The 27,144-nt window shown below is 45.7% G+C and overlaps 1 protein-coding gene across 16 annotated transcripts in view; it reads right to left on the bottom strand.

Annotated features, from left to right (window-relative positions):
- The window catches only part of LOC139763209 (uncharacterized), a 708,912-nt gene that overhangs the window by 66,902 nt on the left and 614,866 nt on the right, over positions 1 to 27,144 (bottom strand). For all 16 annotated transcript variants that reach the window (XM_071688990.1, XM_071688991.1, XM_071688992.1 and 13 more), the window contains 2 exons: positions 11,367 to 11,487; positions 10,552 to 10,639 (listed from right to left, as the gene is read on the bottom strand). In XM_071688990.1, coding sequence (XP_071545091.1) covers positions 10,552 to 10,639; positions 11,367 to 11,487 — 209 coding nt within the window. The remainder of the gene's footprint in view (positions 1 to 10,551; positions 10,640 to 11,366; positions 11,488 to 27,144) is intronic.

The raw sequence follows: 27,144 nt of genomic DNA, 5'->3' as shown, positions 1-27,144 counted from the left end.
GGAGCCGAGACAGCCCCTTCCACCTTACTGACCTAAGTTATGGAGCCGAGCAAGCCCCTTCCTCTCCCTCACTGACCCAAGTTATGGAGCCGAGCAAGCAAGCCCCTTCCTCCCTCACTGACCTAAGTTATGGAGCCGAGCAAGCCTCCTCTCCCCCTCACTGACCTCAGTTATGGGGCCAAGCAAGCCCCTTCTCCCTCACTGACCTAAGTTATGGAGCCGAGCAAGCCCCTTCTCCCTCACTGACCTAAGTTATGGAGCTGAGAAAGCCTCTTCCCCCTCACTGACCTAAGTTATGGAGCCGAGCAAGCCCCTTCCCCCCTCACTGACCTAAGTTATGGAGCCAAGCAAGCCTCCTCTCCCCCTCACTGAGCCAAGTTATGGAGCCAAGCAAGCCCCTTCCCCCTCACTGACCCATGTTATGGCGCCGAGCAAGCAAGCCCCTCCCCTTCCCCCCACCACTGACCTAAGTTATGAAACCAAGCAACAATAATATTTGTAGACAAAACAACGCTATTTGCATATGAAGGACATCAGATTGCACACTAACATAAACTGAAAAAAACAAACATAAAACAAACAGATAAAGACATTTTAAAACACGGGAGCAAATACAGCAAAAAACCAACCACAAAAAGTAACTCCTAAATGACGGTATGTGAAAAGGAATCCGCGTCTACATATAAAAAAAAAAATAATAATAATAATCCTAAAAGAACGGTTTAAAAAGATGAAAAAAAAAAAAATCCTAAAAGAAATACTTGGCGGCGTCTTTATTTACAACCCAGCGCGTCACGAGCGACCTTGAGGCTCGAACCGGTACGCCGTCATCTTTCTAAAAAATAAAAAAAAAATAGCCAGCCTTTGAATTAAAACCAGTTCAAAGCTGCGGGAATAAATAAGGCCTCCCCCTCACACACCCCCCGAAAGGCAGGAACATAAGTTAAATGGACCGTCGGGGCGAAAATATACAATGAAAACATAAGACAAGAGCCCAAGCGACAGATGAGGGGCACGAAGCGTGTTGCTTTTTTTTTCTTGTATTTATACCTGGTTGATCTTTTCTAGCCGGGAAATAACGCCAGTTCTTCCCTGTTTGGCTAACGGGGCGGGCGGTCGGCCTTCTGTTTGGCTAACGGCTCGCCATTGGGTCTTCCCTTTAGCTAACGGATGTGGGGAAGGAAAAGGGAGGGAAAAAATGCGCATTCTCTCAGCTAAAGCTGAGATGGAATTACGTTATTCGTCTTAGCTTACGAAAACAGGAACTGGGGCCATTCGACTAAGCAACGGGAGGGCAACGGGGCGTTAAACACCGAGTAAGCAACGCAGAGTGCGTTAATCGTCATCCTTCACATTTCGTAAAGACTGATGAAACGATTCTGAAGAAAAATGTGTCTAAAAGATTCCCCTTCCTCTCTCTCTCTCTCTCTTCTTGCCCTCCACAACAGATGCAGACTTTCGCACACTGACGCACTGCCTCGTGTCTGCATCTATATAAACTACTGACGCACTGCCTTGCGTCTGCATCTATTTAACTACTGACGCACTGCCTCTCGTGTCTGCATCTATATAAACTACTGACGCACCGCCTCGTGTCTGCATCTATATAAACCACTGACGCACTGCCTCGCGTTTGCATCTATATAAACTACTGACGCACTGCCTCTCGTGTCTGCATCTATATAAACTACTGACGCACTGCCTCTCGTCTGCATCTATATAAACCACTGACGCACTGCCTCGTGTCTACATCTATATAAACCACTGACGCACTGCCTCGTGTATGCATCTATATAAACTACGAGATCAGTCCACAATCACTACCCTCCTTTGGCAAATGTCTTCGACACAGACCACAGGGTTTTCTGATATCTGGCTTTTCGTAGGGAAAGTGTGTGCTTGCTTCTTCGCCCCAACAGTCTGTTCCACTTCTCTGACAGTGGTTCTATTTCGTCGATCTATTCATCCGAATAATTAGCTTAACTGGCGAGTGACAATGCTGGTTAGTTAGCTCGGGAGTCCGTGTCAAAACACAAGCTAACAACAGGCTAAGTGTGTAACAGCTAGTTAGCTAACAAGGACGCGTAACAACACCATTCAGGACGAGCGATAATCGCTGACTCACTTCACCTTACAGCCGTTGGGGGGGGCGCTGGACGTAGGGTAAGAGTCATCCCGTTGCCAATACAACAGGTGGTCGGTGGTCCATTCCGTTTGGGGCAACAGATGGGGGTCGCTCCACTCACCTTAAGAGCCCAGACACTAAAACGGGTTCATCCACTGTCGCTCGTGGCTCACCGTTGGCTCGGTTCTGTTAGAGGCGAAGCGGCCTGGCTCTCTGTTAGCTAACAGGAGGCCCTCTTAACTCACGGCTGGGCTGAGGTGTGAGTGTTAGGTAACAGGCGGGCGATGAGTCAGTCTAGGTAAGGAGTGGGTCCTACCTCATTATTTAGGTAACAAGCAGGTGTTACCTCACGGTTAAGGGAAGAGGTGGGCGTTGCCACATGATCCAGGTTAATATGCAGGTGTTACCCCCATTGCTTGGGTATGGGGTGGGCGTTACCTCATGGTTAAGGTAAGAGGGAGGTGTTACCTCCTTGTCGGGGTAAAAATTTGGACGTTACCTCACTACTTACGTAACAGGTGCGCGTCAGCTCGCTCACTGCTCAGGTAACAGCTGGGCGTTACCTGAATGTACAGGTAACAGACGGTTACCCGTTTCACTGTTTCTTAGGAGGGCGTTACTTCATCCCGTTTTCCTAACAGCAGAACTAGCCGTTTTCCTAACAACAGAACTAGCCGTTTTCCTAACAACAGAACTAGCCGTTTTCCTAACAACAGAACTAGCCGTTTTCCAAACAACAGAACTAGCAGTTTTCCTAACAACAGAACTAGCCGTTTTCCAAACAACAGAACTAGCAGTTTTCCTAACAACAGAACTAGCCGTTTTCCTAACAACAGAACTAGCCGTTTTCCCAACAGCGGAACTACCCGTTTTCCTAACAACAGAACTAGCCGTTTTCCTAACAACAGAACTAGCCGTTTTCCTAACAACAGAACTAGCCGTTTTCCTAACAACAGAACTAGCAGTTTTCCTAACAGCAGAACGCTAGTTCAGTCTACTGGGCGAGTGTGAATCATTCTATCTACTCAAATACCTGGATGTCACCTCATTCGACCAGCTGTGTACCACGCACTGGGTAGGAGATGTGTACCACGTACTGGGTAGGAGATGTGTACCACGTACTGGGTAGGAGATGTGTACCACGTACTGGGTAGGAGATGTGTACCACGTACTGGGTAGGAGATGTGTACCACGTACTGGGTAGGAGATGTGTACCACGTACTGGGTAGGAGATGTGTACCACGTACTGGGTAGGAGATGTGTACCACGTACTGGGTAGGAGATGTGTACCACGTACTGGGTAGGAGATGTGTACCACGTACTGGGTAGGAGATGGGCAAAGTTTGTATGTTAAGATAAAGGTTTAACAATCTGTCTATCCACTAGGACTCGGGTTATTCTGTCTATCTAATAGCTCTTGGGTGATTCTACTCGTCTATCTAGGTGATTCTATTTGTCTATATTGGCAGGTCTTGTGTGATTCTACTTGTCTATCTGGTAGGTTTTGGGTTATTCTATCAATCTATCTAGCAGGTCTTAGGTAATTCTGTCTATCTATCTAGCAGGTCTTGGGTTATTCTATCAATCTATCTAGCAGGTTTGGGTTATTCTATCTATCTATCGAGCAGGTTTGGGTTATTCGATCTATCTATCTAGCAGGTCTTGGGTTATTCGATCTATCTATCTAGCAGGTATTGAGTTATTCTATCTATCTATCGAGCAGGTCTTGGGTGCTTCTATCTATCTATCTAGCAGGTTTGGGTTACTCTATCTCTCTATCGAGCAGGTCTTGGGTGCTTCTATCTATCTATCGAGTAGGTCTTGGGTGATTCTATTTCTCTATACTTATCTATCAGGCATCCAGCGGGGTCAGGCTACCTTCCCTAAGGACTGGCATCTCAAAGTACATTTCTGGGCAAAGAAAGTCTGGCGCCTTTCGCCTAACAGAGAGGTGAAGTGGTGGGTATATATGTGTATACCTCCTGTGGCCGACACCACGCACCGGTGGGGAGGGTGGGCAGACGAGCCCACAGCGACAATGGTCGTGGCCACCACGTCAAACCAACACCGGCGGAGGGCGCCCCTTGAAGCCTCCTTCAACAACCTCTGTCGTGGTGGCCACCACGTCAAACCAACACCGGCGGAGGGCGCCCCTTGAAGCCTCCTTCAACAACCTCTGTCGTGGTGGCCACCACGTCAAACCAACACCCGCGGAGGGCGCCTCTTGAAGCCTCCTTCAACAACCTCTGTCCAAGAGAGGCGTATGGTCTTTGAGCGCCCACTCCAGTGACCACAGCCGGAGGTACGAGTCGAGCGACACACTTGCATCACCACGATGTTACCTCGCGTATTTCAAGTCTGTGAGATCCCTTTTTCCCCCCCATTGGCTATACTCTGTACCAGGAGGCAGCTCCCTCGCGCGGCGCCCCCCGAGGGATCCGACCGTGTGTTGGCGGTGTGTATAGGTCGTCCCGACGCCGTAAGATTGCACATTTCGGACGCTAAGTAAAGGGTGTGTCCGGGCCTCGGCTATCGCAGCCGCGCGCTGGGCACCCGAGCGCCTTCGTAAAATACTGCTTGATTGGTCGATAAATACGTACGTGTGTGCGGGTTGAGAGGAGGGGGGATGGATGGCAGGACGCCGGCGTAAGTGGTACCCACACGCCCATCGCTAGCCCTCGCCCTGCGTGCGCACGGTGAGGGCTGGCGGAGGAGAAGAAGAGAGAGAGAGAGAGGGGGGTGATCTCTGGCGATGGAAAACACGCACGCGCACGCACCTCATTGCCTGCCTCCTCTCGTTCGCGGGAACCCGCAGTCTGCACACGGCTTCCGAGGAGCGGCATCCATCCTCCCCTCCCCCGACACTGGCGTATATAAAAGTGAAATGAGCGTCCCATTCCAGGCTATGATCCGCTGACCAAACTGGTTATAATTTGCATACCACTGGCACGCCCACACCCGGGACCAGACCCGACCCGACCCGCACGGTCAGACCAGACCCATGTCCGGCCGAGACCCACACTTACATGGTACACAACACTCCACGCCCACACGAGAATCTAACCCCCACACTGAAATTATGACCCCCTCCTCCTCCTCTCTCCCTCAGACGGAACCCACGCCCTCCCGGGCCTGACACTCCGGCCCCCCCCTTCCCTCACCACGCCAGCCCACGCCTGACATCCCAAGTCCTGAAAAAAAAAAAAACGCCGTCTAATTTACTGGGATGTTTTCGTCCCACGCTGGTTAACCACACATATCCCTCACCACCACAGCCTTCCCCCAACGACAATAACCCACTGCACCCACCTGCAGTGGGGTGCCACCACGCCCACTGACGGCGCTGTGACCCTTTCCGCCCACCTCCTTACCTACACGCCTACGGACACTTCTCCCACTCACATGCCCGGCAGTACACTGAACACCCACGTACACCTCCTAAAACACAAACCACGTACCCTGCACACCCACCTACACCTAAGTTCCACTTACAACAATGCATCTACGTATTATTCCATAGGTCTAGCCGAGCGCACAGCCTCCTGTGTATAATTAATACAGACACATACACAGACAGACAAACACACACACACACACAATTCTCAAAATGGGGTTGTGGGAGGGTGACCAGTGTTTTGCCGCGGGGTTCCGTCCTGGGACCACCGCTCTTCTTGATCTACGAGACCGACTCGCCAGCGCGGTCTGGATTCAGACCTGAACGTCTGCGGAGGGAGGTAAAGAGTGATGGTGATTGCACCAACTTATAAGGGGACCTAGACAAACTGCTGGCGTGATACACAGCTGATGATGTTCCGATCCCCAGTAAATGCAAAGTAATGAGGAAGGGACGCAGAAGAAGGAGAAGAAGAAGAAGAAGAAGAAGAAGAAGAAGAAGAATGAGAAGAAGAATCAGAAGATGAAGAAGAAGAAGAATTAGAATTAGAATTAGAAGACGACGAAGAAGAAAAAGAAGGAGGAGGAGAATTAGAAGAAGAAGAAGAAGAAGAAGAAGAAGAAGAAGAAGAAGAAGAATGAGAATGAGAAGAAGAATCAGAAGATGAAGAAGAAGAAGAATTAGAATTAGGATTAGAAGACGACGAAGAAGAAAAAGAAGGAGGAGGAGAATTAGAAGAAGAAGAAGAAGAAGAAGAAGAAGAAGAAGAAGAAGAAGAAGAAGAAGAAGAAGAATTAGAATTCGAAGAAGAAGAAGAAGAAGAAGAAGAAGAAGAAGAAGAAGAAGAAGAAGAAGAAGAAGAATTCGAAGAAGAAGAAGAATTAGAAGAAGAAGAAGAAGAAGCAGAAGAAGAAGAAGAAGAAGAAGAAGAAGAAGAAGACCTCCATACGATTCATATCTGTCTGAAAATAGCCTGTAGGAATGTGTGTGAGAGAGAGAGAGAGAGAGAGAGAGAGAGAGAGAGAGAGAGAGAGAGAGAGAGAGAGAGAGAGAAACACACACATGCCAGTCGGGCGTAACACATACAACCAGTGGCCAGAGTCCATCCCTTAGGAGGAACTGCATAGGAGACAAATTGTGTGTTGGTAAGTACCTGATCTGCATTCAAGTACAAGGGGGGAGGGAAATAGCAAGCAAGCGCTTAACCTCCTCCAACACAGCGGCTAACATATACTTGTCAAGTCTGGCCGCTGCACTTAGAGCGAGAACAAGGAACTGACAAGAGCAGGTCCGATGAGGAACGGCATCCCCAGAGAGCAGAGTTACGAGCGAGAGGTGGTGAGATGCTACCAACATGTCCACCACTGGAAGAGTGAAGAGTAAGGACGAGATGTTCAAGGAGACGAGTGAGTTACGAGCGAGAGGTGGTGAGATGCTACCAACATGTCCACCATGGGAAGAGAGAAGAGTAAGGACGAAATGTTCAAGGAGACGAGTTCTTCGAAAGATAAAAAAAGAAAAGGCCAGGGCAACTGGAGGCCACAACATGAAAATAGGCTAAAAAAGCAAAACACACCGAAAAACCTCTTAGATAAGATGTGTAGAGACGCTTTGATTACGTTCCAATAATGACTGAGTCAGTTCCATTTGTCTGGCGGACTTCTAAGCCTTCATTTAGCTCTGACGTTGACACAATCCCATTCCAGCACGCTTAGGTACAGGTTCAGACACTCTTAAGATAGCGGGTTCCATACACGGAGGGAGGGAAGGGGGCCTCTTGGGTTGGGGGGGGTCGCCGCCATGCCACAGCTCAGCCAGAAGTGAACCTAACAGTAGAATACATTTTACGTATCATCCAGCGCTAGTCTGGCTGGCTGTCTCCCCGCCATTACCAACAGTGAAGCCGCTCCTCACGTCTCCTGGAGGAGGATGTATCTCTCTCTCTCTCTCTCTCGAGTATGACTCTAAACCCTCTGGCGTACGAAGACTTGAAACCCATTACTGACCCGACTTAAGAATCGCGAGTACTATCTTAAGGCATCGTTCCCAGTAAACTGAGTCGTCCAAATGGTTGTACTCAAGGGGGACAATGGTCGTACTCAAGGGGGACAATGGTCGTACTCAAGGGGGGACAATGGTCGTACTCAAGAGGGGGGAGGCAATGGTCGTACTCAAGGGGGACAATGGTCGTACTCTAGGGGGGGACAATGGTCGTACTCAAGGGGGGGAGGCAATGGTCGCACTCAAGGGGGACAATGGTTGTACTCAAAAGGGGACAATGGTCGTACTCAAGGGGGACAATGGTCGTACTCAAGGAGGACAATGGTCGTACTCAAGGGGGACAATGGTCGTACTCAAGGGGGACAATGGTCGTACTCAAGGGGGGAGGCAATGGTCGTACTCAAGGGGGACAATGGTCGCACTCAAGGAGGACAATGGTCGTACTCAAGGAGGACAATGGTCGTACTCAAGGGGGACAATGGTCGTACTCAAGGGGGACACATGGTCGTACTCAAGGGGGACAATGGTCGTACTCAAGGGGGACAATGGTCGTACTCAAGGGGGACACTGGTTGTACTCAAGGGGGACAATGGTCGCACTCAAGGGGGGGAGGCAATGGTCGTACTCAAGGAGGACAATGGTCGTACTCAAGGGGGACAATGGTCGTACTCAAGGGGGACACATGGTCGTACTCAAGGGGGACAATGGTTGTACTCAAAAGGGGACAATGGTCGTACTCAAGGGGGGAGGCAATGGTCGCACTCAAGGGGGACAATGGTTGTACTCAAAGGGGGGAGGCAATGGTCGTACTCAAGGGGGACAATGGTCGTACTCTAGGGGGGGAGGCAATGGTCGCACTCAAGGGGGACAATGGTTGTACTCAAAAGGGGACAATGGTCGTACTCAAGGGGGGGAGGCAATGGTCGTACTCAAGGGGGACAACGGTCGTACTCAAGGGGGACAATGGTCGTACTCAAGGGGGACAATGGTCGTACTCAAGGAGGGGGCAATGGTCGTACTCAAGGAGGGGGCAATGGTCGTACTCAAGGGAGGGGGGGAGAGAAGGAGTCGTAATCAAGGTGGTAAGTGGTCGTTCTCAAGAGGTTAAACTTGCCGTATTGAAGAGGTTAAATCCGTCGGCAAAAGAGAGGGTCAAAGTCGCCTTGCTTTAATTTAGGCTTAGAACGTCTTGGTGGCGACATGGCTGATGAAGCAGCCGAGCCGCCCCAAGCGACCAAAGGCCTCTCTCTCTCTCTCTCTCTCTCTCTCTCTCTCTCTCTCTCTCTCTCTCTCTCTCTCTCTCTCTCTCTAATCTCTCTCTAATCTCTCTCTCTCTCTCTCTCTCTCTCACTCCACACTTACTTCTCCTCCTGGTCCTCGCTTCTAGGCCGTGTTGTTGCACTCTCTTCCCCCCCAACACACCCGTCTCTCACTCTCTCTCTCTACCTTATCGGCAGTTACAGTCCGAATTCCTCGACCTTCCCCACAGACAATGGATCATAAGGCTACAAATTCCGAATGCCTCCGTTTAAATCTCACCTCACGATATCCCGCAAGCCACTGGCATGGAAAGACTCGCACAGACAAAGGTATTCTTGAAAGCTTAGCAAGTCCCTAAGGTCGTTTTCCCCAGTGATAAACAGGCGGAAACCCTCCTTCCAGCACGGGACAATGGAATGGAACAGGTAACGCAAATTGACCGGGTGTCACGGGGGACCAAACGTGTGTAAAACACGTGCCAAACAATTTCACACCTCGGGGTCAAGAAAGTCGCACGAGAGAACAAAAAATGTCTAACCTTCCCCTTCTTACGATCGAGAATCTTACATGTTACGAGGGAGATATTCAGCCTTAAGGACAGATCCGGATCTGACGATGACTCAACGTTCATCCTGGATTTTCACAGTCGTCCACGGTCGTCCTAGAAGTCAAAAAGGGATGTGTGTAATTACTACACATTTGAGTTACAATCGTGTTTCCACGTCTCTTAACCTCCTACATACGGGCCGTGTCTTTATAACCGTGTATTCTACACGGTTACGCCAGGTAGACATTCATCTACTCGCCCCATCCATCCCTCCCCTTAAAAAAAAGGGGGAGGATGAACAGCTGGGCTGGCTGTGAGCCCGGCTACCTGCCTTGTCTCCGTAGATTCGAACTCGGGGTCCCCACCATACGCTGGCGTGTCGTGACGCGAACCCACCGTTCTGTGACATGTCTGCGCGTCATTACCCACGCGTACCGTGCGGGAGGTTGTACGCACGCGCGTGATTTCCCCATCGATCAAACCTTCTCTATAACAACACAAAAACCGCTGTATACTTGACCTCATTCGACAAAAACCACTTTAACAGGACATGAATCCTCACAAGCTAAGATCAGCCATCTATTTAAGTCCATTTATAACACAAAAAATACCCTATAAAAATGACCCCTATACATGTACGTCATCTCGCTTCCTAATCGAAACCTGAAATACGATACACCTTTTGAAATCAACGATTCAGTTCGCTCCGGGAGACGATCAAATGACGCGCGCGCCCACCGCGGTCGCCAGCAAAATTCCTCTCCCGCCCAGCACTTGTAAACAAAACCGCGGTCGCCAGCAAAATTCCCTCCCGCCCACCATTTGTAAACAAAGGAGGTCCCAGAAACCGACCGAAAACACCCCATCATGTCCCTTCCAATAGACGGGGCGAATGCCCTCAATTTCAAGACGTTCAGTCCATCCTAAACCTCGTTCCGTCGATCAACTGAACCAGATTTCCCATACTGATTCCCTCCACTAAGCAACACTCCACAAAGGGGTGGAGGTAATACTCCTAAAATTCCACGCGGGGCAATACTTTTAACGCGACACACACACACACTTCTCTAGTTTACGACTTACCAGGACGGTGTGGGGGTTAGACGCCAACGAAGCATTTCCGTTTCCCCTGCCAACACATCGCTCTGAAGGGCATTCTAACGTAACACTTAAGAAGGAAGCAACACTCAAAAGACGAAACACTTCTCGAGATCGGCAACTTACCAGGACGGGGTGGAGGTCGACCCCATACATGTCCAGCCACTTGACCTTCTCCAAGTAACACATCTCGGCCTTGGACGGCACCTGGCCACTGTCGACAAGGAGAGAGGAGGAAGGGGTTCATTAATACCTTCTTGACATCTTATACTTAACACTCAAGCATATCTATTAACCACTTCCCCTGAGACTAATTCACTCAGAATCGAGTAAGATAATCCCATGATCTACACAAAGACTAATTCACTCAGAATCGAGTAAGATAATCCCATGATCTACACAAAGACTAATTCACTCAGAATCGAGTAAGATAATCCCATGATCTACACAAAGACTAATTCACTCAGAATCGAGTAAGATAATCCCATGATCTACACAAAGACTAATTCATTCAGAATCGAGTAAGATAATCCCATGATCTACACAAAGACTAATTCATTCAGAATCGAGTAAGATAATCCCATGATCTACACAAAGACTAATTCACTCAGAATCGAGTAAGATAATCCCATGATCTACACAGAGACTAATTCATTCAGAATCGAGTAAGATAATCCCATGATCTACACAAAGACTAATTCATTCAGAATCGAGTAAGATAATCCCATGATCTACACAGAGACTAATTCACTCAGAATCGAGTGAGATAATCCCATGATCTACACAAAGACTAATTCACTCAGAATCGAGTAAGATAATCTACACAAAATACCGGGGAAAATCTATCCCACGGACCAGTCATCGTCACAAAATCTTGTGGTCACCCTAGAGAGGTAGATGTTCCTCCTCACAGCAAACACCAGGAGGGAGACCCGACTCACATGAGCTTTTTATGCAGTTCGGCGATCTTGTTCTCCAGGGCGACCGTCTGCGTGGTCACGAACCGGAACTCCGAAACGTAGCCGGGGGAGTGACGCCTCGGGTCGTAGTCTCCCAGTTCGGCTGCAACGGGAAAGAACAGTTTGGTTAATCACGTTACCCACGCGGAAAAGGGAGGGGAGAGAGAGAGAGAGAGAGAGAGAGAGAGAGAGAGAGAGAGAGAGAGAGAGAGAGAGAGAGAGAGAGATAAATAATGCAACGAGGTCTCAAGATAAACGTATGAAAACGGATAATAAAAAAAAAAGAGAAGGAACCTAAAAAAGGCCAAAGTACAAAAATAATATATGAGAGTAAATCATGATTTTAAGAGATGGGTGAGACTTCCAAAGATATTCAACCGCCAGAAATAGCCATCACAACAACGCCCATTTTCAACCTGGGAAAACGAAGAAGACATAGAAAGAACGAGAAAGAAAGAAAAAGGAAAACAAAAGAGATAAAAAAGAAATACGCGGAAGAATGAGTACAAAAATACACTGTAAATGGAGTTCATGATGAGCGAGAAATTACAGGATACATCAAGAAATAAATTACAAAAAAAATAGGATAATAATACATTCCAGACGAAGACAGTGTCACAATCCCTAATACGAATCACAAAAAAGAGGGACTTAAAGTTGTAAAAACGATTCACGAAAATGGGGAGAAAGAATACTTCCCACGTATTCCCTGCGTGTCGTAGAAGGCGACTAAAAGGGGAGGGAGCGGGTGGCTGGAAATCCTCCCCTCTCTTTTTTTTTTTTATTTCCAAAAGAAGTAACAGAGAAGGGGGCCAGGTTAGGATGTTCCCTCAAAGGCCCAGTCCTCTGTTCTTAACGCTACCTCGCTAACACGGGAAATGGCGAATAGTTTGAAAAAAAAAAAAAAATATATATATATATATATATATATATATATATATATATATATATATATATATATATACATATAATTTACCAAATTACACAAAGACTCCCAGATGTACGATGATAAGTACGAAAACACCCTTTAGACCAGACGTTGTTAAAATTGCTGGCGATTTAACTTTGGTGATGAAACGCCATATTACGTGAGCGAATCGCGTCACAAAATGTAAAACTGCCGTTCGAATCTCGATAACGCAAGGCGGAATTACGCGACTGGACACGAAATCAAACAGCTGACAACCGAATCATCATTTTCTAGCTGAAGGAAAACGACAGGATGACGGAAATATAAAAAACGGGAAGAGGGGGAAAAAAGTTACAGTAACGTAAATCGTGAATGGGAAACAAAGAAACCAAGAGAACGGGAAAAAATATCACAGAAGAAAACGCTATTGAAAATAACAATGAAAAAAAATAAGAAGTGCGAATGAAAAAGAAACAATAGATTACTTTAGTCAAGGGAATAAATACCCATTTATCGAAATTACTGAAGTCATGGGAATAAATACCCATTTATCGAAATTACTGAAGTCAAGGGAATAATTACCCATTTATCGAAATTACTGAAGTCAGGGGAATAAATACACATTTATCGAAATTACTGAAGTCAAGGGAATAATTACCCATTTATCGAAAGAGCATCAAAACAAACGTTAATTTCAACGGAAAACGATATATCCTGAACCAAAGTCAAACAAGAATTATCTTAGCATCGTAACAACCCAACAACCCAATGGCATTGTTCAGTGAAGATCTACACTCAACTACCTTACGATCAACACTACTACGAATATTCATGTATCTCGTGTGTTTCTCCCAGTGTACCTGATTATAGAACAATTGAAGGCAAATTTCTATTCCTGGAAAGAAAAGAAAAAAAAACCCACCCGGAAACTTCGAACCAGGACTGTGGCTCATCGAACCTTGAGCATGCGCATGCATGGGTGACTCGTGGTCAGCAACGCTAACCTCTACACTACAGAAGCCCCCACAAACTTCGCTACCATACAATCATTAAATAAATCAGTTATTAAGCATGTGCAAATTACCATTATAACATAATCCTAAAAGCTAGGATAATCAGCATGATAATCCTGCTTAGGATAATTCAAAGAGATTATAATAACTAAAGCAGTAAATAATTCAATGAGGTTATGTATAATAACTAATGCAGTAAAAATAATTCAAATACTGTAGAAATAAGATGAGATTATATTCCAATAACTACGAATGTAATTCTCATCCTAATCGTACGAGTATGTCAAAAAAAATAATTCGAGCATTCAGATTACATACATACAATTATATTAGAAATATTCTTACAAAATACCTTAAATTTCACTCCATCAGTATTACATACATTATCTGAAAATAATTCGAGCATTATCTGGAAATAATTCGATACCTTAAATTTCACTCCATCATTATTACATACATTATCTGAAAATAATTCGAGCATTATCTGAAAATAATTCGAGCATTCAGATTACATACATACAATTATCTTAGAAATATTCTTACAAAACACCTTAAATTTCACTCCATCAGTATTACATACATTATCTGATATGACTGTCGTATTGTTTCTCAAAAGGAAACATTTGATGACGTCCCACGAAGCTAATCAATATACAGAAACGTCCAGGCCATATAGGTTTATGCAAATGACTATCAAAATGCAAATAATATAAGCAAATCAATCCCATGCACACACACACACACACAAACACACACCACCCAAGCTGAAATCGAATCGGCCAAATTAGCTGATCTAAACTGATAGATTTTAGTCTAACCTAACCTAACCTAACCTAACCTAAATGGACGGAATATTGTACCTGCGCCTATGGATAGAGGTTAGATTTCGTAAAAAGATATCGTAATATCAGTTCATGTAACATGGCATTTTTCACATCTCTGTTCTTCCCATGATGAAAATTGCAAGTATCTTGCCATGGGAGGTCACTGTCACTCTATACACATTATCCGCTTATGTTAATTCAACCATTTTATGCTGTCGTAGTATAACAAAAGGATTTTTACTACATCTTCGCATGGAGTTAATTCGAAAATAGTAGGCGAGTCTTTTGGGTGTGTGTGTGTATGTACTGAATATAATGAGAGATAATTCCTTTATTTTTCCATTTTTTACTCTCAGTAATTCGTCATTAGGATTGTATAGACATGTTTGTTTTTCTTTGAATTTACATGACGGGGAGTTTAAAAAGAAGTAAAAGTAAACACAGGCCACACCAAATTGCGTTTGCGAAGAAAAGGCACTTGGAAAAGCGTTGTGTGTTGGAGGTTAGTGTGTGTGTGTGTGTGTGTGTGTGTGTGTGTGCACAAAGACGTTTCGAACCTCGGGGGAGTTTTGGGTTGCTGACTCCCGGGCGAAGCCAAGCTTTTCATCAAGCCGAGTGGAGGAAATTCCCGGTAATTAGCCGGGGGGCCATCCGTTCATGCCGGTAACGCGGGAGCTCCTTCCGCGCGCCCTTATTCGTCTTCACTTCCGAGAAAGGGCTCGCTCGCGCTGCTCTACCGGCCCAGCGCATTATCCGTTTCTATGCCCCCCCCCCCCTTTTTTATACTCTGAGGTACAACAGCGCTACAACCGAACGTACGAACAACGGATTGATCCCAGCGCTACACTTCAGTGAAGGTGGTTGAAATGGGAGCATTCTCTTCTCGGGTCTTTCGAGCGATAACGGACGAACGGGCGCTACCAAGGTTGGGAGATACGCTCGCTAACCCCAGCTGTCGAAAGCGATGGTGAGGCTTTTGTTTCCCCTCGGGGAATTTCAGAGCCTATACCTTATTCAACGCCATCTCATTAAGGCTGTCCAAGACAATCGCATGTTTACCAAATGGCGTCCTAGCTTCGTCTCTTCGATGTGTATCAACCGACTGTTATATTTCTCTCTCTTGTGTCTCCCCTGATGATGTGATTATTACACGAAAGTGCACTTGGGAACTCATCGTGCTTCATTTTCCCCGTGGACTCATAGGAATATATATATATATATATATATATATATATATATATATATATATATATATATATATATATATATATATATATATACCCTAGCCTGAGCTAGGTTCGTAAAGTATATAAAAAAATCATTCAAATCATAAAGGGCAGAAAAAGGACACAGTTGGTGTAGGAAACACTTCTGCACTGTTATCAAGTCAGCCAGTCTTGCCAATAATATTCAAAAACCAGGAAGAGTTACTGCCCATAAATAACCATGGAACTTCTCCTGTGAGCATCATCATGACCTAAAACGAGGGTTGTAGTTTATCCTGTGAACAAAGAACTTTTGTGGGTGAGAGACAAGTGGGGCTTATACAATTCACACCACGAATACTGTCCACCTGTAACATCAAGCGAAGGCAAGGAGGCTACTACGAGATGCCATACGAACAAAGTCGACAGTTCTATTCTACATCTTATGAAAAAAAAAAAAAAAACAAATAATGACTCAATACTTGGCACGTAATGCCCCAAAGGTTTGAATATTCATGAGCGGAGCGTGTTGGACAACCGTACCCAGGAGAGCATGGCCGCTCTAAGTCCAGCTCACACATCCTGCACACTAGCGACTACACTGCGGGTTAGACTGTCTAGATGGTCAAAGTTCCTTAAGATGGAGGGACACCTGTCGAAGCGCGCGGGGGGGTGGAGGGGTTTAGCCTTTAGCCAGGGATGAGCCTAGTCTTCCCGACGAGAGAGAGAGAGAGAGAGAGAGAGAGAGAGAGAGAGAGAGAGAGAGAGAGAGAGAGAGAGAGATCTGAGTAGTTACATCAACTTAAAAGAGTCTAGAAGTAATAGAGTCAGAAGTTGAACGATTACCATGAAATTCATCAAAATAAGCACAGCACAATATCCAATTCTTTGAACATTCCCATCACTACAAAATACCGGATCCGATCTCATGGTCATAAACGAAAAAAGGTTCATGATGGAGGTTTTATCTTCAGTTTACAGCAGATGTGGTCCTATCCGGTATACCATATGCTAATACCTTTATACAATAGCTTCGCAGGCTTTAACACCCCAACAGCTTTGAAGAGGACCATATTTTTGCCTTACGATGGTTTCGGATACATTAAGACCTTTCTAAATTGAGTGCATGAGACGTTTCCCCCCTTTCAAGAATACACAGCACACTCATATACATTACACATACAACACAAAATCAAGGGAACATCTGGACTGGTAGGGTGAAAGTTTATATAAAAACATTTGTCCTGGCATCAACGCCAAGGAGCTGTCGCGCCCCAGCCAGACAAACCCGAGGTCAAGCTTGGGCAATGGCCACTTCCAGTCGTGTACGCCTCGCACATCAATCACTCGGGTAACAAGAGCCCACCCCGGCCCCCACTCTAGCTTGCTCTCACCTGCTGGGATGCATGCAGTCCAGGAGCACCTCAGGCCCGCCCCCTCAAGCAAGACTTGCCTCCTCCTAATGAGTCAAGCAACGTACGTTTCATCTCCCCGCATGGAGTCGACCAAGGCTTCATTAAGCGACTGTCTGGGGCTTCAGTAATTATCATTAATTTCAATCATTTTTCTTTTATTTTTTATTTTTTTCCATTTATAACAACCTAAAGTGCCTGCGCTTGCAAGATGGGACCCATAATAAGTCAAGGATTCTTCCTCACGACTTTCGAGCTAAATTTTTTGCCCGGCTATTTGGGGTATACACAGCTCGCCACCATGTATCATCGAGCCAACACACTCACTATTATACTTCATCACGTCACCCTTTTGTTTCTGCCAAGGCGTGCTGGCTGGCTGTTACAATCTCAGAGCAAATAAGCTATTTACAGAACGCGCGGTGTAATCGACTTTCTTATTTCGTGTCCAGTTATGCCATAAAACTCAATAGCGTTAGACTGTGTCTTCCGAAGCCACCGAATCGGGTTCCCGTTTGCGTGATGGGCGATACAATTTTTGCCGAGCCCGAAACCCACTCGTCATCGTCTTCCGCTGGTATGACCGCCACATCCTAACCTGAGTGTAGGCTACGCTGATCCCTCCTTGTATCTAACTTGAATGATAACTAAATGACTCTTTTAATTCCGAATGCACTTTTCCCCTTGAAATGAAGGCTTTTTTTGCCTCTTTACTACGATCATAAACTTTGCTTTTGTCATAAACTTCGTACCTCAACACCAAAGTTGTTGTACGCTGCCGCCTACGGAGGTGCTCACGTTGCCCAGAACAAAGGGGTTAACTTTCCAAGTCTCGTGTTCTCCTTCGTTGTAATTCATATGAGAGTGAATAACCAATCGCGTTCCCTGCTAAGAGTGTTTACGCGATATGCTAATGCATGTTAATGACGAGCGATTGAAGTATGTGCCGGTAAACAATACACTTCACTTTACAACCATCACCCACGAATGGTTCTATCCTCCGTTTCTGAACACTAGAATGTAACGTTAGGTTATAATGATACAACAACAACACACATCATGAAGGACTGTCAAATCGAGAATTTCTTGTCAAGAGAATCACGTCTATCAAAATTATGTGCACTTATATCAACGAAAGAACTGTCTAATAATTCAATTAACATCGATTACTGAACACACACACACACACACACACACAATAAACAGGAAAAAAGTGTATATATCATATTATCTGAGGTGGATTAGAGATAAAAGAATCGTAATAACTTCACAATTCTATTCCCCTACTAAACCCGTAAAGGGACAATTTACAGTACAACTTTACCCTTCCGAGATAAATTCATGGTCCATATTTACTCCTCCAGATAAAGTTTATCCATATACAACAAATAATATTTCAATTAAGATTCCTTTAATAGGTTCGCGGCTCTGAAAAACAAACGACGCACTAGGCTATCATTACGACCGTCACACATATATATATAGCCGCCCCGTAAATAAATCAACCATAACTTACCATTTCAACAGATGGCGTAGTTATAATCCAAACTCATGTCTCTGGCTATATATCATTTAAACTGCTCGTGCCTAATTAATGCCAATATTACTGCTAGTTCAATAAATACTGATGCTATCCGCTGAGGTCCTTCAAAATACCTAATTAAAACCGATGTCTGTTAACGTAAACTAATTACGGTAAGACACCATGTCTCTGCACATAAATCAAACTAAATCATCGAAGGTGATTAGATCGAGTCGAATAATAAATAATTTTTGAACGACTGTACCAGCCACGGAATCGCTATAATTATGTTAATACATACATAGTTTACTGAACAAATGATTTACAAAAATATAACATCCTCTCTCTCTTTTTTTTTCAGACGGTATATTAGTTAAATGAGGTTACTTCCAATTTATCAACTTCACAAATACTATTTTAGACACCGTATTCTTACGCGAGCACCGAGCCATCATCACATTTTCTTCAGAAACTATTAGGTCAGGTCGAAGGCAACAAGCCATCATCACATTTTCTTCAGAAACTAAATTAGGTCAGGTCGAAGGTTATCATGATAACATGAAATCAAGAGTTCTACCATCAAAGGTTGGGGATCGTAACGAGGATCTAGATCGACTCTGGACAATGAAAATGATGTTTTACACCAATCGCTGGCAAGCCCGGTAGTACACAGGCAATCCCTAACCCTCTCCTAGTACCTCAATAACCAGTGGACTAGGGTTATTAAACCAATCAACACGGAGAGGAGAAATGGTTTTTCTTTTTGGGGGTGGTGGGGTATTATTTTGCCGCCATAAACACACTGGATAATTCTCTGCGCCTGACCTAGCCAAGCGCAGGTCAGGGATCGTCCCAGGTTTGGAAGTGGCTACTAACTGAACTCCTAACCTAACTTAACCTAGCCCATCTTAGGAACCATCCAGCGACTCTGATCTAGCTAGCCTAACCTACGTAACTTAGGTAGCATTAGCTGAGATTACGTAGCGTCTACTGACTCCTAACCTAACTTACGTAGCATTAGCTCAGACTAGGTAGCGTCTACTGACTCCTAACCTAATTTAGGTAACATTAGCTAAGATTACGCAGCGTCTACTGACTCCTAACCTAACCTAACTTAGGTACCATTAGCTCAGACTAGGTAGCGTCAACTGACTCCTAACCTAACCTAGCCCATCTTCCTCAGGAACCATCCAGCGACTCTGATCCCAGCCTAACCCAACTTAGGCAGCGTCTACTGACTCCAAACCTAACCTAGTCGATCACAGGGTTTCAGAAGGGGTTAGCTGAGTGTGACTCTAACTCAACGAGCGCAACACTACGAGAGACCAAGGGCAATATAACTTGATCTTATATACAAAAAAGAAAAAAAAATGAAAATAAAAAAAATCTAGCAACAATGGTGAAGTTAAATTTCGTGTTGGTTACCTGCATTCCTTCTAGATCGTGCGCATGCGCGTATTGAGACAAGCACAAAGAGACAAACCTGAAATTCGTGTTTTCTCTCAAATGGTCTTGTTTTTCCGCGCCCTTTTCTCCATTATGTATTGCTGCTTCGTGCCTGGACGCCTCAGTGGCCTGCAGGCTTGTCTGTCGTATTTTTTTTCCACGATATTTTGTCTTTCCAATGTGTGTGTGTGTGTGTGTGTGTGTGTGTGTGTGTGTGATTACTATTGGAGTTTAATACTGCGTTGCACCTGTTCTCTTAACCCTGTATATATATGTACCATGTCTTTACTCTTATGTTTAAAGTCTCTTACACACACACACACATTCCGAACACAAGCCAGGTATCCGTCTATCGATCAGCTAGGGTTTGGCTGTGGGTCGACTACCACGCTGACAGATTCGAACCCGGGCGGAGTCCATGCATCAATCATGGGGCCAGCCACGCTAACCACAACACCACGGAAGCTGCAAAAACACAATCGGCCCATGGTAACTTATTCCAAGATTACTGCTTTGGGCTAATTGAGTGTCGTCAATGCCTTCGCTCTATCGCTTCACATAGTGGCAACAGATAACATTATACAAGCGACTATCAAAGGGGGTACCAAGACAACCTTTTTTGACAATTTAACCACTACAATGGCCATTTCTGTCCTTCCCTGTTAACCACAGCTTGTCAACCCCAGGCTGAATTCGATAATCTTTACAATCGCGCCACACACACACACACACACTCTCCATCAACCGCAGCAGAGCCTCCCTCCCCTTTCCATCCCTATAGAATCGTAGCCGCTCTTTCCATACTCCATCTCGAATTTCACGGTCGGTTCGGCGGAGATATTCATTCCTTTGTGGCTCGCAAGCCTTTTCCAAACCCATAGACTCCACCAGCTATCCCCTATCATGTTCCCATTGAACTGTTCAAACTCCATAATTAGTTTATTCTATGCGTCTCCTTCATGGGGACTCCCTATATACATATATATATATATATATATATATATATATATATATATATATATATATATATATATATATATATATGTATGTATATATATATATTCCCTCTATTCATATTTTGCAGACTTGCCTCCCAAACCATACATATACATATCCTAGCCTCCACTTCCCACGCAGAGCACAATGATATTATTTCCTATATGCTGCAGTTGGCCCTATCATCTCCCTTATAATATTTACGAACATAAATCAATAAAAAAAACACTAAGATGGTTAGCAGTACAAAAAAATGATCTTAATATGAACACTAAAGCATATAACACCAATAAAAAATATATATAATCCACTTCTTAAAGTTTGGAAAAGAAAATCCATTTCAACACACAGTTCCCACTGGACACTGGAGAGCCAGGTAACACAAGACCTGTTAGCCTACTGAGACGTTACCAGCCGAAATGTAGCTGTGACAACCTCAATGCTTAACGCCACACACGGATGGACGCAGGACAATCTTGCACACAGATACAACAACGTTGATCGATGAGGGCGTATTTTTACACAGCAACCAAAAGGGACAAAAAAGGCTTCAACCAGTTTAATTTGTGCAGGGTAAGTCGAGACGACCATTTCGCACGAACGCCTCGCCTATCACGGAGAAGTGGCTTGTGGCTCGTTAGGTATAAGCCTTCGAAGTGTCCATCATCATCCACATCCACACACACACGTCATATTCCTGAAAATGTCTCACCAAAATCTTTCCAACTGCGTTTTCAAACACTGCCACAGCGCTTGGGGGTCAATATAATATACAAGAGGGTTATTATATTCTACGAACAATCCCGATTATCATCATTTATCATGATCATTAATATCATATAAATGGCCAGCGTGGGCTATAGAGCTCCATACTGAGCCTAATGTATATACGAGGATCATTTTGCCTTGATAAATCATGTATGACAACTGAATCCATCAATTGCGCACTTCGCGGTCGAATCTGACGTATCTAAACGACCGAGCGAAGCCTAGACCAAAAATGAAAGCTTCGCATTATCACAGTGATTTTGATTATGGATAACCCACACAGGAACGGAGTTAGGGGTCTGTAAATGTTAAACTTAATAATATTAACGTAGCCCGTTTTCTTTCTCTCCTGGTGTATGAGAGAACCCACATGAGGTGCTACCGGAATATATATATATACATTTTTTTTTTCTATATCCTACTGTCATTATTTACCTCGCATGGCTATTACTGTGACTATATTACTTGATTATCATAATTACTATCATTTCTATTACCGGTGCTATTATTATTTTCAATATCATTGCTATTACTATAAATTCCTTTTTCAGTATTATTGTATTAACTGTACAATCATTTCTATTCACGGTAATACCATAACTTTATCAGTATAATTATCATGTTACTCGTATAATCACTACAATATGTTTGGATTCAATCTAAAGGAGAGAGAGAGAGAGAGAGAGAGAGAGAAAGAGAGAGAGAGAGAGAGAGAGAGAGAGAGAGAGAGAGAGAGAGAGAGAGAGAGAGAGAGAGAGAGAGAGAGAGAGAGAGAGAGAGAGGAGGTTTCACACTCAGTGGTTAGAGACACGAGTGACCCTTCCTCTAACAATGTCCCACAGAAAGACGTACATTTCCCAGAGAGACAAGGCAAAATAAGGTCAACTCCTGTGTTATTTAACCGACTCTCAGAGACTGTGTGCTGACTGACGAAAGGAGAGTAAAGGGGATGTATATAGCAATGTGTATACTACATACACACAGATCTATGTAGGAAAATTTATATACCACCTCCAGGAAGATTTATATAGCAGTGTATACAGAGATTTATATAGCAAAATGTACACCACCGACGGGGAGATTTATATAGCAAAGTGAACAGCACCTACGGGAGGTTTATATAGCAAAGTTAACAGCATCTACATGAAGATTTATATAGCAAAGTGTACAGCACCTACATGAAGATTTATATAGCAAAGTGTACAGCACCTACATGAAGATTTATATAGCAAAGCGTACACTACATTCACGGAGATGTATACCGCGAAGTGTATACCCCCAAACACGGAGATTTATATAGGAGACCGCACACTACCTAATGCAAATCTACATACCAGTGTACATAAAAAAAATATTGTGTCCTCACCCTTAAACCAGCCACCTACCTCCCTCACCCCTCCATCCCTCTCGGCTCTCTACCCAACCCACCCTCCCCCACGGGCTGGGACAGAGTTGATCACCCGGAAAATAGCAACTTACCGCAAAAATCCGGGGTAATAAAGGTCTTGCCACCCTAACTCACACGCGCCCTCGGGCCCCGGCATAATATGCTAACTATAGCCTCTCCCATAGTAAACATCTCGCGATATTACGATCTTGAATATCTATCTGTTGACGGCCACCCGTTGTTGTTAGGGTGGGGTAGTGGCGTCTTGAGAGACGACAAGGTAGGAGTTTATATATATATATATATATATATATATATATATATATATATATATATATATATATATATATCTTTCTTTCATACTATTCGCCATTTGCCGCGTTAGCGAGGGAGTGTTAAGAACAGAGGACTGGGCCTTAGGGGGAATATCCTCACCTGGCCCCCTTCTCTGTTCCTTCTTTTGGAAAATAATGAAAAAAAAAAAAAATGACGGGAGGATTTCCAGCCACTCCAGCTCCCTCCCCTTTTAGTCGCCTTCTACGACACGCAGGGAATACGTGGGAAGTATTCTTTCTCCCCTATCCCCAGGGATATATATATATATATATATATATATATATATATATATATATATATATATATATATATGTGTGTGTGTGTGTGTGTGTGTGTGTGTGTGTGTGCATAACGACAGTTAGTAGCCCCACACACAACCCAGTGCCCCGTACATCATCCTGGGCAAATCAGAGAGAGGAAAAAACACCAGCAATTCTGGGGGAGCCAGCCAGTCAGCCAGCATACTGGGACCTTCACTGAGACCTTCATACCCATCCACTCCTTCCCAACCGTGACAACGCTGATCACGGAAAGTGTTCGTTATTCGCCATAGATTTAAACGCCGAGGCGAAGGCCGTTCATCATCGTACGATAACTATCATCATCGTACGTCAATCTCCAATCGATCTATGTTGATCGGGCCAAATCGTGGATGATCACACACCTCAAAAATGATAATAAGATATCGGAAGTTGCGATTCGGTACAGGCTCTTGAAAAGGCGCTGGACTGCGATTGCGATAAAGAGAAAAATTGCGCTTCGCGCAATTCCTTACAGTATTTCACAGGATCGTGTGTCCACAAATGCACCTTTGGTACGTGGTTACTTCCTGTCCGGTCCCGTATGACGAGCCACCAAAGTCGTCGACGGCGCCATATCATCAAAGTTACTCTCTGTCTGTCTGTGGTGTGGAACTCGGAGGTGAGGAACTTTTGCAAAAGCATTTCACGACGTGGACACGGCCACCTGGGTAGTCTGGTGCCAGCTGGAGGGACAGGCCGGCCGGAAAACTCGTCGTGGCCAGAGAAAGCTGAGCCACGGAAGGAGTAGGGTGGGTTGGGGGGGTGTGTGTCTGGGAGCCTGGACCTCCTTGTTACGAGGCAGTTTCGTTTCACTCCCACGGACGAAGGAGAGAGAGAGAGAGAGAGAGAGAGAGAGAGAGAGAGAGAGAGAGAGAGAGAGAGAGAGAGAGAGAGAGAGAGAGGTGCAGCAACACAGAAAAAAAAACAAAAAAAAACAAGTATCTCTTCGTCCAGCCCAGGTAGGTCGAGGGCCCCACTTACCTATCCATCGGCCTCGCCAACGCCAAGTTTCTGGCGCGCACATAAAAGGGGGCGACACTTGCCAGCGAACGAAACCCACCGAGCGCGACCCTTCCCAGCGCACTCAGGGTGCAGTGCCGGTAGGCCCAAGGGTGATCCTTCCCAGCGCACTGGACCCCAGGGTAACACTTCGCAGCGCACTGGACCCCAGGGTGACACTTCGCAGCGCACTGGACCCCAGGGTGACACTTCGCAGCGCAGTGGACCCAAAGGACGACCCTTCCCAGCGCACGAGACCCAAGGGCGACCCTTCCCAGCGCACGAGACCCCAAGGACGACCCTTCCCAGCGCACGAGACCCCAAGGGTAACCCTTCCCAGCGCACGAGACCCCAAGCGTAACCCTTCCCAGCGGACTTGACCCAAGGACGACCCTTCCCAGCGGACTTGACCCAAGGACGACCCTTCCCAGCGCACGTAACACTCTATTTACGAGTGGTACCCACTATCTGCGCAGCGAACCACGAACACATGACACCAATGGTTGTCACTACCACATTCAGACCTTACTCTGCCAGCTTTACCATCCACAACCGTCGACCAAACCACACTACCAACCACGTCAACCACACACACACACACACACACAAAACCACTCATCACCACAATCCATCCAGACCCAACCCCACCACCCACCTTTGCCAAACCATCCACCAAAACACAAACCACTCACCACCACAACCCATCCAGACCAAGTCCCCCCTTTGCCAAACCATCCACCAGACATCAAGCCAAACCATACGATCTTATAAACCAATCCCCCCCCCATAAACCACCACCACTCCAACCCCCCATCCTACACCAACCACCACCACTCCAACCCCCCATCCTACACCAACCACCACCACTCCAACACCCCATCCTACACCAACCACCACCACTCCAACCCCCCATCCTACACCAACCACCACCACTCCAACCCCCCATCCTACACCAACCACCACCACTCCAACCCCCCATCCTACACCAACCACCACCACTCCAACCCCCCATCCTACACCAACCACCACCACTCCAACACCCCTCCCTACCCTAATACTTTAGCCAAAGCCTCCTGAAGTGATCTAGCAATCGGCGCTAAGAGACAAGCGAGGTTTGTGGACCACAGGATTCTGACGGAAGTCAGGAAACGCAACCCGAGAGCCGTCATACTGTGTCTTCAATGTTCGCGAAGTCTCTGCTTCGAGCGAGAAGTGGCGTGAACACCCCCACGTCCGGCACAGCCGATCATCCTCACACCCAGGTCAACATGCTATACCATAAAGGGCAACCGCAGAACTCGGGTACATCCTTCCATAGACCTCCCCCCCTCGCGGGCTCGAACCCGGGTTCTTCCAGCCGGCAAGCACAGGCCGAACCCGAACGGACGAAGGAGCCTCAAAACATCATTTCCACCCGGAAGGAATGATCATAGAAAATGTATCGCCGAAACAGGATAGAAAACGTCGCAGTCATTTAAGAATTACGTCCACAAGAAAGAATGATTATAGAAAATGTATTGCCGAAGAAGGAAAGAAAAATTACGTCCACAAGAAGGAATGATTATAGAAAATGTATTGCCGAAGAAGGAAAGAAAACGGCACTGAAGAACAGGTAAGATTACCCTGAGATAGGAAGAAGGAAGATACTTGATAATTAATTACCTTTCAAAAGTTTACGGCAACTAGAGAAGTTAAACGCTCAGAAATGTAATTCTCTTCGTTTAAAAGAAATAGCCAATCATCATCTAAACCTCCAAGAGCACAATTACCATCTCTTAAAAGAAAACGGAGGAACATAATACCTAGACACCTCCCTCCTCATCCACTACATTCTACCTGACGTTTGTGTATTGTCTTAAAGTCATTCAATATAACACTTGCGGTTCATTAAAAAAAAAGCGAATCGGTTGGCTCTCTGGGTTCACCAAGGAGTCCACAGCCCATGGCATCCAAGACCACATACATACACACGCACACACACCCACCCAAAGTAATCGAGAAGATTCCATTCGACAGCGAAATACGAGTCTTCACAGAAAGACAATCCATCTCGACTTTCCCCATATCTTTTTCAAGGTTAGGACACTGCGTTAACAGACGCCTTCGGGACAACACAGTGGCTCATACCGGTGGTAATCCACCTGCTTACCCAACGAACGTATGACGTATGACGGATGTAACGTAAACTTTCCAAAATCGGGCATATGAAAGCTGTGGGGCGACGCACCCCCTCCCTCCCTCCTCCTCACAGTGCATCTGACCGAGACTTAAACTAGTGGGTTAATGATTCCCAGAGGCGACACTGAGAGAGAGAGAGAGAGAGAGAGAGAGAGAGAGAGAGAGAGAGAGAGAGAGAGAGAGAGAGAGAGAGTGCGCGCGCGCGCCTCCAGTTCGTCAACTTGACCGGCAAAACACTTGCGCGGCAAGGAAGCCAAGATGGTGGCGAATATGGCCACTTGGTGGAGGCCACGGGGCCCGGGTGCCTCCTGCAAGCACCACAAAGGAGGGAGCGCCTGCGAGCGGGACGGCCACAACCCACCTGTAGGCAAAGAAGGAACGCCATCACAAGCATCGCGGGGTTGGGTGTGTGTGTGTGCTACCACCACGGCCCCGCGACGCCACAACAAGCACTCACCAGCA

This window comes from Panulirus ornatus, chromosome 46 (assembly GCF_036320965.1).
Source record: "Panulirus ornatus isolate Po-2019 chromosome 46, ASM3632096v1, whole genome shotgun sequence".
Classification (NCBI taxonomy): Eukaryota; Metazoa; Arthropoda; class Malacostraca; order Decapoda; family Palinuridae; genus Panulirus; species Panulirus ornatus.
The sequence above is the reverse complement of the archived record's forward strand: the minus strand, read 5'-3'. Positions and strand labels throughout refer to the sequence as shown.